Source organism: Verticillium dahliae, genomic scaffold, assembly GCF_000150675.1.
Source record: "Verticillium dahliae VdLs.17 supercont1.8 genomic scaffold, whole genome shotgun sequence".
NCBI classification, from domain to species: Eukaryota; Fungi; Ascomycota; class Sordariomycetes; order Glomerellales; family Plectosphaerellaceae; genus Verticillium; species Verticillium dahliae.
Window position 1 is genome coordinate 248,164 of NW_009276927.1, and position 15,345 is coordinate 263,508.

The 15,345-nt window shown below is 57.0% G+C and overlaps 3 protein-coding genes across 3 annotated transcripts; 2 read left to right on the forward strand and 1 right to left on the reverse strand.

The window, feature by feature from the left end:
• Positions 1-3,671: 3,671 nt before the first annotated feature.
• On the forward strand, positions 3,672-4,382 carry VDAG_04637 (alpha/beta hydrolase fold-3 domain-containing protein; the record flags this gene model as incomplete). The annotated part of the gene is made up of 1 exon (XM_009654241.1): positions 3,672-4,382. The coding sequence occupies one exon, from the start codon at positions 3,672-3,674 to the stop codon at positions 4,380-4,382; it is 711 nt and encodes a 236-aa protein (XP_009652536.1).
• Positions 4,383-5,962: 1,580 nt separating this feature from the next.
• VDAG_04638 (uncharacterized protein) lies at positions 5,963-8,715 on the reverse strand (the record flags this gene model as incomplete). The annotated part of the gene is made up of 2 exons (XM_009654242.1): positions 5,963-8,570; positions 8,713-8,715. The coding sequence occupies 2 exons, from the start codon at positions 8,713-8,715 to the stop codon at positions 6,180-6,182; spliced, it is 2,394 nt and encodes a 797-aa protein (XP_009652537.1). The 3' UTR covers positions 5,963-6,179.
• A 2,374-nt stretch (positions 8,716-11,089) lies between these two features.
• On the forward strand, positions 11,090-12,231 carry VDAG_04639 (ribonuclease Trv; the record flags this gene model as incomplete). The annotated part of the gene is made up of 3 exons (XM_009654243.1): positions 11,090-11,406; positions 11,531-11,665; positions 11,766-12,231. The coding sequence occupies exons 1-3, from the start codon at positions 11,120-11,122 to the stop codon at positions 12,229-12,231; spliced, it is 888 nt and encodes a 295-aa protein (XP_009652538.1). The 5' UTR covers positions 11,090-11,119.
• Between the last annotated feature and the right edge of the window lie 3,114 nt (positions 12,232-15,345).

Below are 15,345 nucleotides of genomic sequence, written 5' to 3' on the forward strand. Positions count from 1 at the left end.
TTGTTGTCTTTTTTGGGGACAGCGACATGACCACGATGAATGTCCCCTCCCCGATGACAACGGCATCGCAGCGAGTCCCTGGTGCATGCGGGGAGTGTACCGGCACCTGTCGAACGGAGTCCTTGAGCCGTTTGACCCCTCTTTGGATCACCCCATTGAATCAACCCATCAAAATACTTTCCGATCCCACCTGTTTCTTCGATGCAACACGGCGACACGATTTCCCTCGGCAGTCTCTGACCCTTCCCCCTCCCCTGTTGCCACGACGGCCACCACCACCAGATCCTTGTGATATTGGAAGGAAACGGCCGAACATCCAATCACCAGAGTTTTGGCTTTCTTCACAACACTTCTAGCGTGGGACGACATGCATCGGGTTTCGGGCGCTGATCAACTTTCCCATCCTGATTGAAACAGGAAACCACCCCCCACTTGTGACCATATTTTTTTCCCAATTACCCTTCATCATTCGATACATGTCTTCCATTTTCTGGTGACCAATTTCCCTGCAGCGTCAGACAGCGTCAGACAGCGTCAGACAGATCTCGATGGAAGGATGGTGCAAGAAAATGTTTGCTTCTCTTTGCTTCTGTACTGTCAGGACCACCCAGCTGGACCAAATGTGTGGCGACAAGCAACGTCTCGGCTCCGCGTCGATCCCCTGCCCACAAGGCCACGGGTCCACGCGTTCGCCAGATCGCCCCTAGTGCACTGCATATCCGGCCAGATCGAAAGCGTCTGGAATCGTCGTGTGGCTCATCGCCCTCCTCCTCTGTCGCTGCTCGCTCAGTACCCAACATTGGGGGAGAATAAAGATCGGCCCTGCACAAGGAAGTCAACCTCCTTATATCCTGCCTGCGGACGTCCATCGCTCGATACTGCCTCTACAAGCGATCTCTGCGAGGGATGCCGCAGCCCCTGGTAACCGTGCGATGATCGTCAGATAACCAGGCCTCGGCTTCCTGCGACTCTCTCTGGACGCGACCACCATCGGATTCGGTATGGCCCTACGGGATGGATATCCGATTGATGAAATGCCCTGCACAAGGTCCAGGCTTCATTTCACCTACCTCCTTGGGGTGTACACCAACCACGGGCGGACCTACCTACTGTACCTCGGCTTTCTCTACTCAAGCAGCACAACGAGCATCGACTGGCACAAGCTCCCGTCTCCTATCCATCGTTGCGACGCGTTTGCTATGACTGGTGCCCATGACGGGACTGTTCCGAGCAACACGGATGGCAGCCATCTAGCTTCAAAGGCTAACCAAGAGAGACTTGGCACCGATGCCTCTTGGCCACACACACCACACACACCACACACACTTTTCTAGTGCTCGAGTTGTACGGTTCGTCGACCGGAACTCACACCGCGCTGGGCCGGACATGTTGCCCACTATGCACTATGCCTGTTGGGACATGGCGTTGATCCTGGCAACGATCAAAGTTGAAATTTGACTTGCAACGGCCTCCAAGGTCAACCGATTGTGGCGCTGACAAACCATCTGTCACCTCTTCTAGGTTTTCACCATTTTGTCCGTTACTGTGCACTACCAGCATCGCACCCAACGCTTGATGCCATATCGAAACATCAGACGGGAGGGGGCAAGACGGACTTCACCAAAGGCGATACTGCCAACGATGGAACTGTTTTGTTGCGCTGAGCCCCCTGCACATTGGACTTTTGTCCAGAGGCGTCAGCCGCAAAAAGGCGGAGACAGCTCTGGACCTCGCTTGCCGCAGCAACGTGACACCAGCCACAGCCGCCACCTCAGTCTTCTGAGGTTGCAGACAGCCTGCAGCAGACAGTCTCGACCTTTGAAGCCTCGACCTTGGAAGCCTCGACCTTTGAAGCCTGCGATGTAACAGTGTGCGGAACGCCACCGTGGCAAGCCGCTCAAGTGCCCCTTCGCTCTCGTCTCCATCCTCATGCCACCCGCGCTCGCGAGACGGTCTAGACCTTTGGCTGCTTCAGAGGGGCGTGAGCGTAGCATACGCCTTGCTTCCCTCCTGTCGACTGTTCTGGACCTGGGCATCTCATCTCATGGTGGTCATTGGGACCGCAAGTGCAGGTCCGCAGCCTGGACCGGACTTCTGCTCGCATATCTGGTCGTGGTCGACATGTTGCTGCAGTCCTTCAAAGGGTACTGCAAGGAGGTGCTGCGACGCGCGCACTAAACACATGGGCCAGACAACGCCCGGTGCTATCCTGTGTCGTGAGGTACTTTTGCTGCCTCATCCGGCCGAATCGCAAACCTGGTACGGCAAAAGATTTCAACTTTGTGTGCGTCCATCAAAGGCAAATCGCCCCCGTCTTGGCTGGTTCTGGCCCCCAGGTGGATTTTCAGGGCCAGATCAGAGGACGGGGCTGCTTTGGAAACTCGCCGGGCAGAGGCTCCCGTCGTGACAAATTTGGGGCTCTCTATTGGATGAATCACCTTTCCGTGGTGGGCATCTTCAGCTCGGAAGAGTCTACATTGTAATTCGACCCTCGCCAAATCGATAGGATGAAGCCATGCAAGAATGCAAGGGCCCAAGGCCGCTCGCGCTCGCGGTTCGACCCAGCTGGGTGGTTGAGGCGGTTACTGACATGGAGCGGCGACGGCGAGGCCGGCCGCCACGAAGGCCATGAGGCGTTTTTTAAGATACACAAAGCTCCGCTTGTGATATGAGATGTGTCGAGGCAGGCAACAAAGGCCCAACTGGCATTGATCGATTAATGGCGCCAGCGACGTATTGCATTGGATTTGGGTAGTGATTCCATGTCATCACCACGGCTCTGGGCGAGGTCTGTGTCACGTTCCTCGGAGCTGTAGTGGGCAAGCAAGGTAACAGCTCGAGAACTCTGACCAGATAACGTGATAACCGCCAAGGCTTGGTGAGTGTCAAGCCTGCTGCGTTGTGCGTCCTCCGTAAAGACGCGAGGACAAGTGGCGAGCAAACAGTGTCAACCTCCGACTTCTGCTTGGGGCAGGATACGGCAGCTAACCACTCCTTCGGGTCCGCAGGGTCACCAGTTTATAGCCATGGCTCTTCAACTACTGCTTTCCTTACAGCCGCTGTCACTGTCGATAAGGGCAGCTGCCGTTCTGTCGATCCAGAACAATCACCTACGAGTGGTTTCAAACAAGCCATGACAGATGCTTTGAAAGGAATATGCTCGAGACAACAGTATGCCATGTTCTCAAGCCCCATCAATGCCTGGAGAATAAGACAACAATAAAAAATCAGACCTCGACTTTAACTGGCAAACAGGCCAGGAACCTCGATGGTGACATATCCATCTATTGCCTCATCCTGATGCTGACGCGTCCGCAAGTGACCCCGGTGATGACATGTTGGGGACGCGACTGCCTTTTGTCTGGGTATGTTGATAGCGCGGCAGTCATGGCTCCCTCGGTCATGAATTGACGAGGAAGGCCGCGCAGATGTGCTGTCCTCCAGGAAGGAAGATTGTTAAGTAAGGCATCGTGAAGGACGAGTGACTTGCAAACCGACTGTAGTGATCCAGACACCTCTATTAAAAGCATGAAACCTGGCTCGAGGATGATCACTTACAGCCTCACAGAATCAGCACAGCTCTATAGTCATCCTCCACAGACAGCCATCACTCAAAGGCCAGACAGCCCACCCCAACGAACAAGTCGCGACTCGACCCGGAACTCGGCGCCATGTCGTCAACCCTTAAAACGGGGAAGAAGCCCGGAAGCGAAGCAGACGCACATCAGCTTCGAGCCTGGTTCCAAGGTTTCATAGGCAACGTGATGCGCACACTTGCATACCCCGGACACATACACGAGACCAAGATCCCGATCCAGGCCCCCGACGGCACGGCCATGACGCTGCACCGCTTCGCGACCCGCGACATGGCCGATTCGCCCACGCCCCAGCCCGCCGTTCTCCACGTCCACGGCGGCGGCATGATCAGCAGCAGCGTCTCCCTGTACGCCCCCGCCATCGCCAGCTACGTCGCCCGCGCCGGCCTTGCCTTTCCCTCTGTCGAGTACCGCCTGGCGCCCGGGCACCCCGGCGACGGTCCCGTCGCGGATGTCTATGCCGCGCTGGGCTTCCTCTCCGCGTACGCCGCCGAGTGGAACGTCGACCCGGCGTGGCTGGCTATCACGGGCGACTCGGCGGGCGGCGGGCTCGCAGCCGGCGCGGCGCTCCTGGTCAGAAACGGGAACCCGACGCCGCCGCTCGCGAAGCAGCTCTTGATCTATCCCAGGCTCGACGATCGGACGGGGTTTCGGGGCGGCGGCGCGCTCGAGCGGTACCACTTCTGGACCGCCGCGTACAATCGCACGGCGTGGGAGGCGGTGCTCGGCGCCGGCAGGGCGGGGGCCGCCGATGCGGGGGTCCCGATCCGCGTGGCGCCGGGATGAGCCCGCGACCTGTCGGGTCTGCCGTCTGCCTATGTGGAAATCGGAGGACTGGACCTTGTTTGTCGGCGAGACGGCTGCGTTTGTTGAGCGACTCGTGGCTGGGGGCGTGGATGTTGAGTTTCACCTGCTGCCTGGACTCGTACACGGGTTCGACTGCTGCGGCATGTTGGAGCTGGGCTCAGAAGGCGATGGAGCCAAGGTGAGAGCCCTGAAGAGCTTCTAGCGCGGAGCTCTCGAAGCTGACGGGGTGAGCTGCTATGTGGCAACTGTCTAGTGCATTACTGTCTACATTCGCCAAGTATCAATGAGTGACCGCTTTCAATTTGTAGACTATTGTTTCTGTTGGAAGTGCTCCATGATCCGCATGGTGCTCCTGTAGCTGGCTTACACAGATCTCGTGAGCAATCCACGTTCACCCCAGTAAGAGGCAACAAGCCTCCCCAGGACTTGTGCGCCAAGCAGGAAACAAAGTCAGCCCATTTAACCACATTCGGACCTCGTAGGTTCGTGTGTGTACTCTACAGAAAAGGGGGGGATGGACTCCATGAGCCGGCCCTATGCGAACCCTGCTACGGCGTCGGAGGGGAGTTTCTCTGCCCAGTTCAGGATGCATCCCTTCGCCCCAGCAAATCGGGATGCTGTAAGATCTTTAACCACTGGTGCCTAGATGTCTTGGCGGCACAAGAAAGACGCATCGTCGAACCGGTCGAGAACGCAGCACAAAGGAGGCGAGAGGCGGGAAAGAGAAAGTCCTCCATCTTGGCGCATCCGTTCGTATTAACTACTGTCCCACGGCGGCGCAGCATGCCCTGAGTGACCTCGACGACCCAGCGAGCTGCAGAGTCGCCCAAAGTTCCACTCCCTCACAGGGCTGCATGCACCGCCGGTCCGAAGGAAGGATTCGTGGCCAGGCGCGAGCACTACTAAGGGGAGGCCGGGATCCCAGCTCGAGCGGCGGTGGCGGCGGCGGCGGATGATGGACGCAGTCCTAATTTCCCCGCGGCTTAATTCAGCGGAGCGTTCGGCCGCCCTTTGCGCTGGTTTCTGAGGCCCCATTTCTGCCTCCGCGAACCGGGTAGGCCGGGGCAATGCTTGGATAGGTGGTGTTAATGGCTACGCCGCAGGCTCGCATGGAAAAGCGCAGGCGCGCCTTGGAACTGACTGATCCCCGTCCAGGCTCCAGAGCAAGTCTGCCTTCTGAATCGTCTCCAACGCGGCGATGGACGTGTCTTATAACGTTGTAACGCAGCGATACGTGGAAAGAATGTTGCCTGCGGGCGTACTCGCCGTCGCTGTCTAGCCGGTGGCGTCGTGATCCTTCCACTCGGCAGATATCACGTCTTCGAGTTCCAGGCATGGTGGGCTTGGCGCCTTCTTCTCTGGTGAGTTCATCCCAGGGATGTAGTGATGGGTACGATAGCGAATATGGCGACCGAGATCCGGCGAAGTGGACAACGTGCCCTCCGAGGGCAATTAGTCCGGTCTCCAACGTTCTCTTGAGCAGTTTGTGCGAGCTAAGCTGAGAGTGTAGTGGAAAAGCAAGATTAAAATTAAGATTCGGATGAGTTTGGATTTTGCCCTCAACACTCTGAAGGGACCATGTCATTGCAGTAACAAGCGTGGAGACTGACACCCTCCCTTGGCAGCTGCGAACCCATGTTACTGAACCTGGCCTCCCCTGCTCTATCTATCGTGGTGCCAAGAAGGGAACATCGCCCATAAGGGGTAGTCAGGCCGACATGTCGGCGCCCCGTCAAAGGCCACCATTAGGACTTCCACAGCGCGCCCTGCTGGGCCTTAAGCCGCTGCTGGTGCTGTAGAAGATGACGGCCGCAAGCCTGCCAGACACACCGGCAAACGAAGCAGAGGGTGTGCATCAAGTGTATCCGTCTCATCAACATGTTCCACGGGATGTGGATCCTCGGCGAAGCAGCATATCATCTTGCAACTGAGCAAAAGCTCAGTGCTCTTGAGCGTCTGGCCATATCGCTGCCTCACACGTTTCATCCACGGCTTGATTTGCAAAACGGAGTGGTAGCAGTAGACGTCTGGCCTGCCACGTATGCCAAACACGAGCTTGTTTGCAACGCAGTAGTTCCAGGTAGTCACGAGTTGCTCTCGGTGGGCGTTGCCGCTTTGGTCGGCAAAAGCCGAGAGCTGGATGCGTACGTAGCGGAAGGCCATGTCGTCTTCGGTTGAACTGACGTACTTGTGGCTCAGGTGACCCAGCTGGTCGTACAGGTGGGACATACGATAGGTACTGGTATGATCGTAGAGCATCGAGAGATCCATCCATGTCCTGACGGCGAGTGGCGACTGTGAGCCGTAGGTGGACTCAATCTCCTCAGCCACAGATGGCATGGCACTCCAAATGAGACTTGAGAGGGCAGCAGGGCCGTGCTTCTGTCGTATCTGGTACATGTTGGTGAAGATGAGCCGGAGCGGGTGCAGCCGCTCGTAGTTCCTGGTAGCGTACGCTGCTAGATACCGGGACAAGGCCGTCATCATGCCGGGATGTCGATTTGACATACCGAACAACAGTTCCTTGATGCCTTGCGCGGAAAGCTGTCGTAGGTCAACCTCTAACCGCCGGAATGCGTGCATGAGGAGATTGCCGGCCAGGTCGTTTCTTTGTTGTTCGAACAACTTGCCAGCTTCAAACAGCATGTGACTCGACCCGGCACCCCACAACAGCAGCGACGCCCACCCGTGCTGATGGGCATCGCTGCGATCATTTTGCTGACAGTGCATCAAAGCCTTCCTCATGTTGATCACGAGGATCTCCTGCGCGCGTATGAGGTCTGGTGATCGCAAATAGCCAGGTGCTGGGGGTGGGGAAGGCGTACGAACGCGAATATGCGAGGGCAGTTCCGACGCCGTTTCAAAGTCGACAAGGTCATATTCTGTCACACCTTTGCGCCTGAGATAAGTCGCCAGGTTGACGACTTTGCCGTTGCGTGTAAACTCGGATATTTTGCCCTCTGCATCTCTTTCGAATTTTGTCGACAGTAGCATCTTGACTTCGTCCTCCGTGTTGTTCTTTACAAAACCCCACTGTGAGAACCTCGTCTTGTACATTTTGGGACTGGCTTTTGTCAGCGTGGGAGGCATTCGCACGGCGTAGGGTTGTATGCTAACGTTGCTTCGAATCCGTGTCGCTCGTTCATTATGCGGATAACCTCCTTCAAGGGCTTGCGTTGGTCGAGATATAGCTCTCGAATCGTTGGCTTGAATGCCTCCCATGTTTCGGTTGGAACTTGTTCCCGAGACGGGCGACCAGTGGCACGCTGCTTTGAGGCTCCCTTTGATTGGAGGCTGGACTTTCGTCGCATCTACTCTCGTTAGTCTCGGATCCTGGAAATGGACCTGGGGGTTAACCTTTTGGGAAGTGTTACTTGTATGGACCCCGGAAGAACTCAGCGGTCGATGGGTTGAGGTTGGTGCCGACTCTTCAAACGATATTATATGAGGCAATGAATCGTGGGCGGCTTGATCCGTGATGGGATCAAAGCTCTCGATGGTGCCGACCGACCCTCCAGTATGCGGAAAAGATGACACAGTTGAGAAGGATGGGTCATTCCAAAAGCCGGAGCTTTCATACTGGGCAGGCAAGAGCCCTTCAGCAGTGGTGGAGGGCATCGATCCCGGAACATCTACGCATGATGTTGATGGCTGAAGGGGGACGCCCAAGCTTGGATCTAGATTGTATGCTTGGTACAGTCTGTGGGTATCACTGACGTCAAACGAGTTCGGCAGCACGCCTTCGGACTGGGTTGCGCTGTAGAACAGGTCGTCATCTGGGTATTCATGGCTTCCAAAGTCGTCGGCAGGAAAGTCTGCAGGCTGGGTGGGTGGTTGTGTCCAGTCGTACGAGGTACTGTAATCATTGCATGTTGTTCTCTCCCGGACATGGAAAGCCGGGGTCTCGCTTGGATAGTGATACGGAGAGTAATACTCGGTTGGCGTGGCCTGGACAGACCTGACTCCTTGGCCGTGGGACCGAGACTTGTTATGAGGTGAGCCAGAATTTTGCGCCATCGAGCCGCCCTGCAAGTGCTGTCCGTTCCGCTTGGAGCGAACGTTCGCAAGCTGTTGTTGGTCGGTTTGCGAGAAATCGTGCCAAAAGTCCCCTCGGTAGATGCGGGCGCGGTTCTTTGGCGGGAGGGCCCGGTTGCCGATGTGCGTCGTCTGCCGCGGATGCACGCGAATCAGGTGAAAGAGCCCTGTATCGTTTTGAAGAAGATGGAGACAGCCGGCAAGAAGACGATTAGGACGTCTTCGCCCCGTTTAGTTGTGGTGAAGATGGCTCGACAAAGTATTCTGGGAAAACCATCATGTCGAGAGGTTTGGAAGGCCCTCTGGCTCATAAATGCACCGCTGGCCAGTGTCTATGTAGACACGTACCCCGGAAGGAAATCGGAGTTGCAGATGCTCAGTCTACAGCGACCCGCGTGTCCTCGGTTCACTGGATTCGAGATAGTTCTTACCAAGGAATATATGGGATCTGCCGGCGGTGGGCAAATAAAGCAGTTGGGGGTTGGTCACAAAGGCGAAAGCGATTACCCGAGTCCGACATGCCGTGCCAAAGACCCAGACTCTCAGATTCCCAGATCCCAGGCCCCTGTTCCCACCCACCCTTGATCGAAAGTCTACAGCCAGTCCAATGTAAACCCTGGTTGAGTGGGCGACAGGCGCCAGATGCAAGAGGTTCATTCGCCTAATACGGCCCCCAAGCTGCATAGCCGCCGCCCCAACAGGGCCCTGGGCATGATTGGCGGATTGACGACTGGAGTGCCAACGTGGACGGCATCTTGGAGGATGGCGGTCGATTGTCGTTCGACAAGTTGCGGTGGATTCTTCCTTCAAGATGGTGGCGATCCATGTCGAGAACCTGCACGGCGGTTCTGGTAGACTTTCTGACTAGACGTTCTGACAGGTGGGCAGACGGACTGAGACAGGCGTAGGGCTGGCAGCTAGCGAAAAGCACAGCTCACCCGCACAAGGCGGCGTGTGGGTTGAGTGGGTCTGAGGGATAGCGAAGCTTTGCGGCAGGCGGGAAGCCCACATGCAGCAGGACTCGGGCCATGTTCTTGTTCGAACAGGATCATTTGAGTTCAACTTGGTTGACCCTGTTGTCTGGAACTTTTGCAGTCCCGCTAAATCATTTTTGGGGGCAGCCTATGCCGGCCTTGTCGTGAAGTGCTTCAGCCAAGCTGGGCCTCGGGCATGTTGATGATCATAAATCGGGACGGTGGAGCAATTTTCTCTGGTGAGGTGAAAGGATGATAAGGCCTGATCAAGGTAGGATCCTTCGGCTCCGTTGTCACGGTGGTCCACGGCGGTCCACAGCGGATCCCCACCTCCCACACCACCACTCCAGATCTGAACACGAAGAAGGACAGGGTCCTTCATTCTGCAGCCTGGTCACGACGCATGGGGAGATGGTTCGTGGGCGGGTTACAGCCGAGCTTCATGGTGGTCGCAGTGCCGGTGGAGTTAAGCCCAGAGGCCGCACCTTGGACAGAGTACCTAAAAGCCGTAGGGTGACGTAGCAAAGACCGAGATGAACGAAGATTGATTGTCTTGGCCGCTGCTGTGCATGATGACTTTTTACAGTTCTAGACCATATGATGTTCGAAATGCAGTGCGTAGACATGTGCAAGTGCCTGGTCCACGGTAGTCCGCGGGTCCGGAAGGTGGATTCTCGGCGGATCCGATCTGGGATTCGGTGAAGCAGTATTGGGACGGACCTCGACAGCTCCTTGGGCCTCCAGCTTGGTGATTCGATGTAATTGGGTTGCTCGTCAATTTCAGAGGCGCTCATCGTTACGCAAGCGGCAGATGTACCCGGCGGATCGCAAGCCAGGAATCCGAATATGCGTCGAAGAGGTGTATCTATTTCTGGCGATATGTGGCTAATATGAGAGTCTGGACTCTGGTCAATCGTGGCGACTCAGATATCATCGACCAACCATTCTGGCCTCGATGCCAAGCTGGTTCTAGTAGCTGCGGGCGCTTAGAGCGTCACTTGACACTCATGAGTCGACATGCTCGATGATATCTCGGTGACGGCGCCTGTCAGTGTAGCCTGATGTAGTACGTGGCAATTGACTTTATGGTTGTGTGCTTGGGACTTGGTTCGACCCGCGACATCCACAATAATCGGTGCAACCTCAGCGGCAGTGAATGTACAGGCTTTCGGCGTGTCGTGCAAACAGGAAAGCGCTTTTCATGACGTGATATGAGTTGAGGAAAAACGTATCCGCTGCGATGTGTGACACTGCCAGCTGTCTGGCATTACATGGTGACAGAGGTGAAGGCGCGCAAAGCTGACATAGGAATCCATCATGTCGCACGATGAACAGACTTTTGAGGGCCGGTCCGAGAGCCAAGGCAAGATAGTATTGTTATCTGCCACTGGATGTCTGTCTGTCCAAGATATTTACGTCCTGAAGTAGTTGTCCGTTCATGAGACGGCAGGAGCGACATGGAATGACTCTCAAGGCGGTGAAAAGGCTGGGGCGAAGCTGAGGCGAAGCGGAACCACGTGAAACCGGCAGAATCCCCATGTGACGTCTCTTATCTCTTATCTCCCATATCAGGCACCTGAGCTCCCAGCTCCAGCTCCCAGCTCCCTCGCGACGAGTTCTCGACCTTCTGCACTCTCTCGAGTTCCATTCTTGATCATCTATTCTCAATTACACTATACAGACAGCAGCACCATATATACTGCAATCATGGCGCCCCAATTCTCCCTCCGCGGGCTCTTCAGCCATGCGGCCGAGTTCCTATCCCAGGTCCCCATCTCCCCCTCCTCGGGGTCCACCAGCCTCACGCCCTACAAACCACTGACGAGCGCCCCCTCCTGCCCCATCGACGGACCGACGAGCTGCCTCAGCACGCCAGACGACGGTGCGTCTTGCTGCTTCGTGGCCCCGAGCGGGCGGATGCTGCTGACGCAGTTCTGGGACCAACAAGTCCACGCCGGCGGTTCGGAGCGCGATTGGACGGTCCACGGACTCTGGTATGTGATGACTCATGTCGGGGAGCAGAAGAGAGGGGGGGGATCAACAGGCTCAGGGAGAGACAGCCAGCCAGTCTGAAAGGCAGGTACACACCCAGACAAACAGCTGACAGCGTCATCACAGGCCGGATCTGTGCGATGGAAGCTACAAGGCCTTCTGCGGAATGACGCCGCACTTTAACAACATCACCGAGATCCTCGTCGACCAGGGCCACGAGGCTCTCGTCAAGCAGATGAACAGATACTGGGTGGCAGCGTAGTGCGTATACTCCCCCTCGACGTGGACGGACCCTTTTGCTCCTCGCGACCCGATCATGGCTTCACGCGCGCCGGGAAGGGAGGCTGACCAAGTTTCACAGTGGTTCGAACGATCACCTCTGGGCCCACGAGTACAACAAGCATGCGAGCTGCATCAACACGCTCGCGCCCTCGTGCTACGCCTCGGCCTACACGCCCGGCGCCGAGGTGGCCGACTACTTCACCCGCGCCTTCGACCTCTTCCGCACGCTCAACACGTACGCCGTCCTGGCCGAGGCGGACATCGTGCCGTCGCGCGTCCACCAGTACCCCATCAAGGCCATCGAGGGGGCTCTCGAGAAGCACACGGGCGGCAAGGTCGTGCTGCGGTGCAGCGGGCGCGGCGGCTCGGTGCTGCACGAGGCGTGGTACGCCTTCTTCGTCAGGGGCAGCTTGCAGACGGGCGACTTTGTGCCCGCCGAGACGTACGGGGAGCACGGGGACGCGAGGAACTGCGGCGAGGAGGTGTGGTATCTGCCCAAGGTGTGCCGGTTGCCTGGGGGCTGCGCTGGCGATGGCGAGCTCTGATGTGAATCCTGGCTGAGTGAGTTTGTTTCTTTGGAGGGGGAGGGGGGATGGGAAGGGCGTTCCTTGTCTTGTGGTGTCTGGAATGGGATTTGTGAGTTGTCAGTTTTTTTCCGCATAGATAGACAGGATCGATATGAACAGATTGCGCATCATCCGCTCCCAGTCTCGGTACTTGTTCGCAGTGAAACATGATGGGCCTGGGCGACAAGCACGGCACTTGGTGAGAAAGGAATGCGCGGCCCATCCGGGAGGGCGCGGCGGGCCAGCTGAACGGGGCCCTATTGTGTCCCCCGGGGAAGTGGATCAAGTTGTCTGCCGGCTCAAGGTCCGAAACCTGATCACAGAGGGTCATAGGGGATCGAGGTCAAGTCCGGACAGAGGGAGGGAACGAAAATGACGCTTCGATAGACGATCCCAAGAACGCGGCAACCCCATCCATCGCACGCTTTGTCCTGCAGAGGTCTTGGTTGGTGGTGGGAAGAAAAAGAACAAGGTCTTGGAACCACACGTCTTGATGAAGAGGGAGCGTTGAAGCCGCATTCCACTCGAGGCAAATAAAAGGTGCCAATCGTCGAGGTTGCAACAGCGTCAGCCTTGCAGCTTCACAGAACGCCTCCAGTGCGGTTTGTGCAACAGCCACTGAGAATGGCCTTTTCGGACCGATGGCGCAGCGCTACGGCCGCATCGGGCGTAGCGCAATGAGGGGAGCGCCATCATGAGACACGATTGGCTTGGTGCGTCTTTGGGCTTTCGCAGAGGCAGGTGCTCTCCAGGTTTTCCTCCCCGACTTTTCGGCTGCACTGGCGGCGTTGCTTGGACGTTGCGGGCGACGCATGAAGCCCGAGGTCCGTCGCCTGATCGAGATGGCTTCTAATGCCAGTTCTGGCCTCCAGCTCGCTCATCGCCACGATGCACGATGGATGAGGGGGGAAAAAGGGGCGGATGAAATTGATGGCGAGCAGACGAAAATCACTGGGTTCTAGAGGATGGTCAGCCAATACGACACGGCGCTACTGGGCTCGGGACGGCCGCCTGTCACAGCCTTTCTCTCGCTGACACGAATGGGCACAGGCACAGTGTGAGATGCCCTTTACGAGGACAGGGCCCGGCACAGTAGCCACGGCACTGTAGCACCATTCTCCAGGCCACATACATCATCAGGTCATCGAGCCGCCAAGCACAAACAGGCAGAGAAGGCCGTCGTCGACCTTGCTTGCACCTCGTCCCGTTCAGCCTGTCTGTCGCCCGAAACTCTCTGCCCACCACGCCCTCACGAGACCAGCCATCGAAAGGGGGCTCGAACGTGGCTCCAGGTCGCACAACTAGCCCAGCCAGGATAGCTAGCCATGTTTCGCAAGCGTGCCTTGTTGTTCTTTTCCTGAGTTCCGTCCTGCCCTCCCAGCAAACTTTGGGGCCGCTGCTTGTTATTCGCGTGAGCTGGGCAGGAGACTGGGGCGGAGATGAGTGTGATCTGTGCGGAGGAACAAGCGGCATACGGGCTCGATAGGCGTGCCGTGTTATGATTCTCCTTGCTCCTCGTTCCTGCGCAGCCAGCACACCAGCGCCCACTACCCAAGCTTGCCAAGAAATACGGACTGATTATCTGTCTGTCTGCCCCCTTCCTAGCCGCAGTCAGCCACTCACCAGCTGCCCGCGGGCCGTGTCAGGGAGACCGCGGGAGCCGGAAAGGTGTCTCGTACGGTGGTTCAGATGATTCGAATGCGTCCTTGTCTGCCACGACAGGACGAGCTGAACGGAAAAGAGGTTTGGGCTCGCAGCATGCTCTTCTGAGACGGTGATCGTCGCCGCGTTCGCGACGAAGCAATGGGACGCATGCCATGATGTTGATTCAGGAGCGGGATCCCCACGCGGCACATAGAACACAAACACACTCGCACGCAAGGGGGATGTCGAGCGGAAAGCAGCCAGAGAAGGCCTGAATTCCCCCTTGATCCATGACATGAAGCCTAATAAGTGGCGGGACGGGGAAAAGGGCCCCATAGCGGCGAGAGCGAGCGAGATGCGGCTGGCGCCATGTAAGTCAAGGAGACCTGGCGAGACAACCACCAAGGCAGACAAGGTTTCGAGCCACATTCCACCTCGAGCTTCTGGCTCTTGACCTTCTCAGGCTGCTCTGAGCCTACCTGCTAACCCCGAAGCTTGCCAAGCAGTACATGTACGTCCCAAAGTTGTTGAATGACAGATAGCTAGGCGTATCGTACTAAGACATCTGGGTTTCTCGGGAGGCAGTCGTTCGTCTTTTTGGGAGAGACAAGGGAGTGTGTGTGACATTGGAGATGCATGCTGCGAAAACAACGTCTCAACAAGGCAATCGATGACCGGGACACGTTGTGCGCCCATTTTCGACAATCTTGATGTTTTTTCGAGCTGCGCGTTGTTCTTTTCGCTGTTGAAGCCGAGGCAAACAATAGGCGTGTGGGGGAAGGGAAGGGGGCCGGGGTTGAATGCCGGTGTTCGCTGCAACGGGCTACGGCCTCGAACTCTCTCCGTGCAACTGACGGGCAGACCGCTCACCTGTAGCCTCAGTTCTTTTGCGGCTTCAGCAGGTGTTACAGGTGGCATGCCGCCTCTTCTTGTCTTCTTGGGGAGGGGGAAGGGGGCCGTCGCCAGCGCTCTCCTGAGTCAAGCACCGTGTCAGGAGCCGTGCGTCATGTCATCTCTCCGCATTGGACAATGACCAAGCAGGTGGAGTATGCATATGGTGGACTCACAGTGTCATATCCCTCCTGGTGCCTCTGTCACGCAAGCAGCACACGGTGATCACACATCCACAGCCACTTGACACACACTGTACGGTACCCACACCATACCGCGCCAGGCCGCTCCCCATTTCCCGTCCCTTCCCCCCCCTCCCCTTCGACTCTCCCCCAGCCTGCCTAGTCCAGCTGGTCACTGTCCAGTCAGTCGCTGCCAGGGCCAGGGGACCCCCCCCCCCTTCGCAACCCGGAGGTATATCCACGGAGAGTGAGAAAATTTAATTTCATCCATGCAAAAGTACCGGAGTAGAGAGAGTTCCCCTCACGAGAGCGTGGGGTGCATGGGGCCGCCGGGACCAAAAAATAATCGAAATAAAAAGCGGAAAAGATAAGCAGG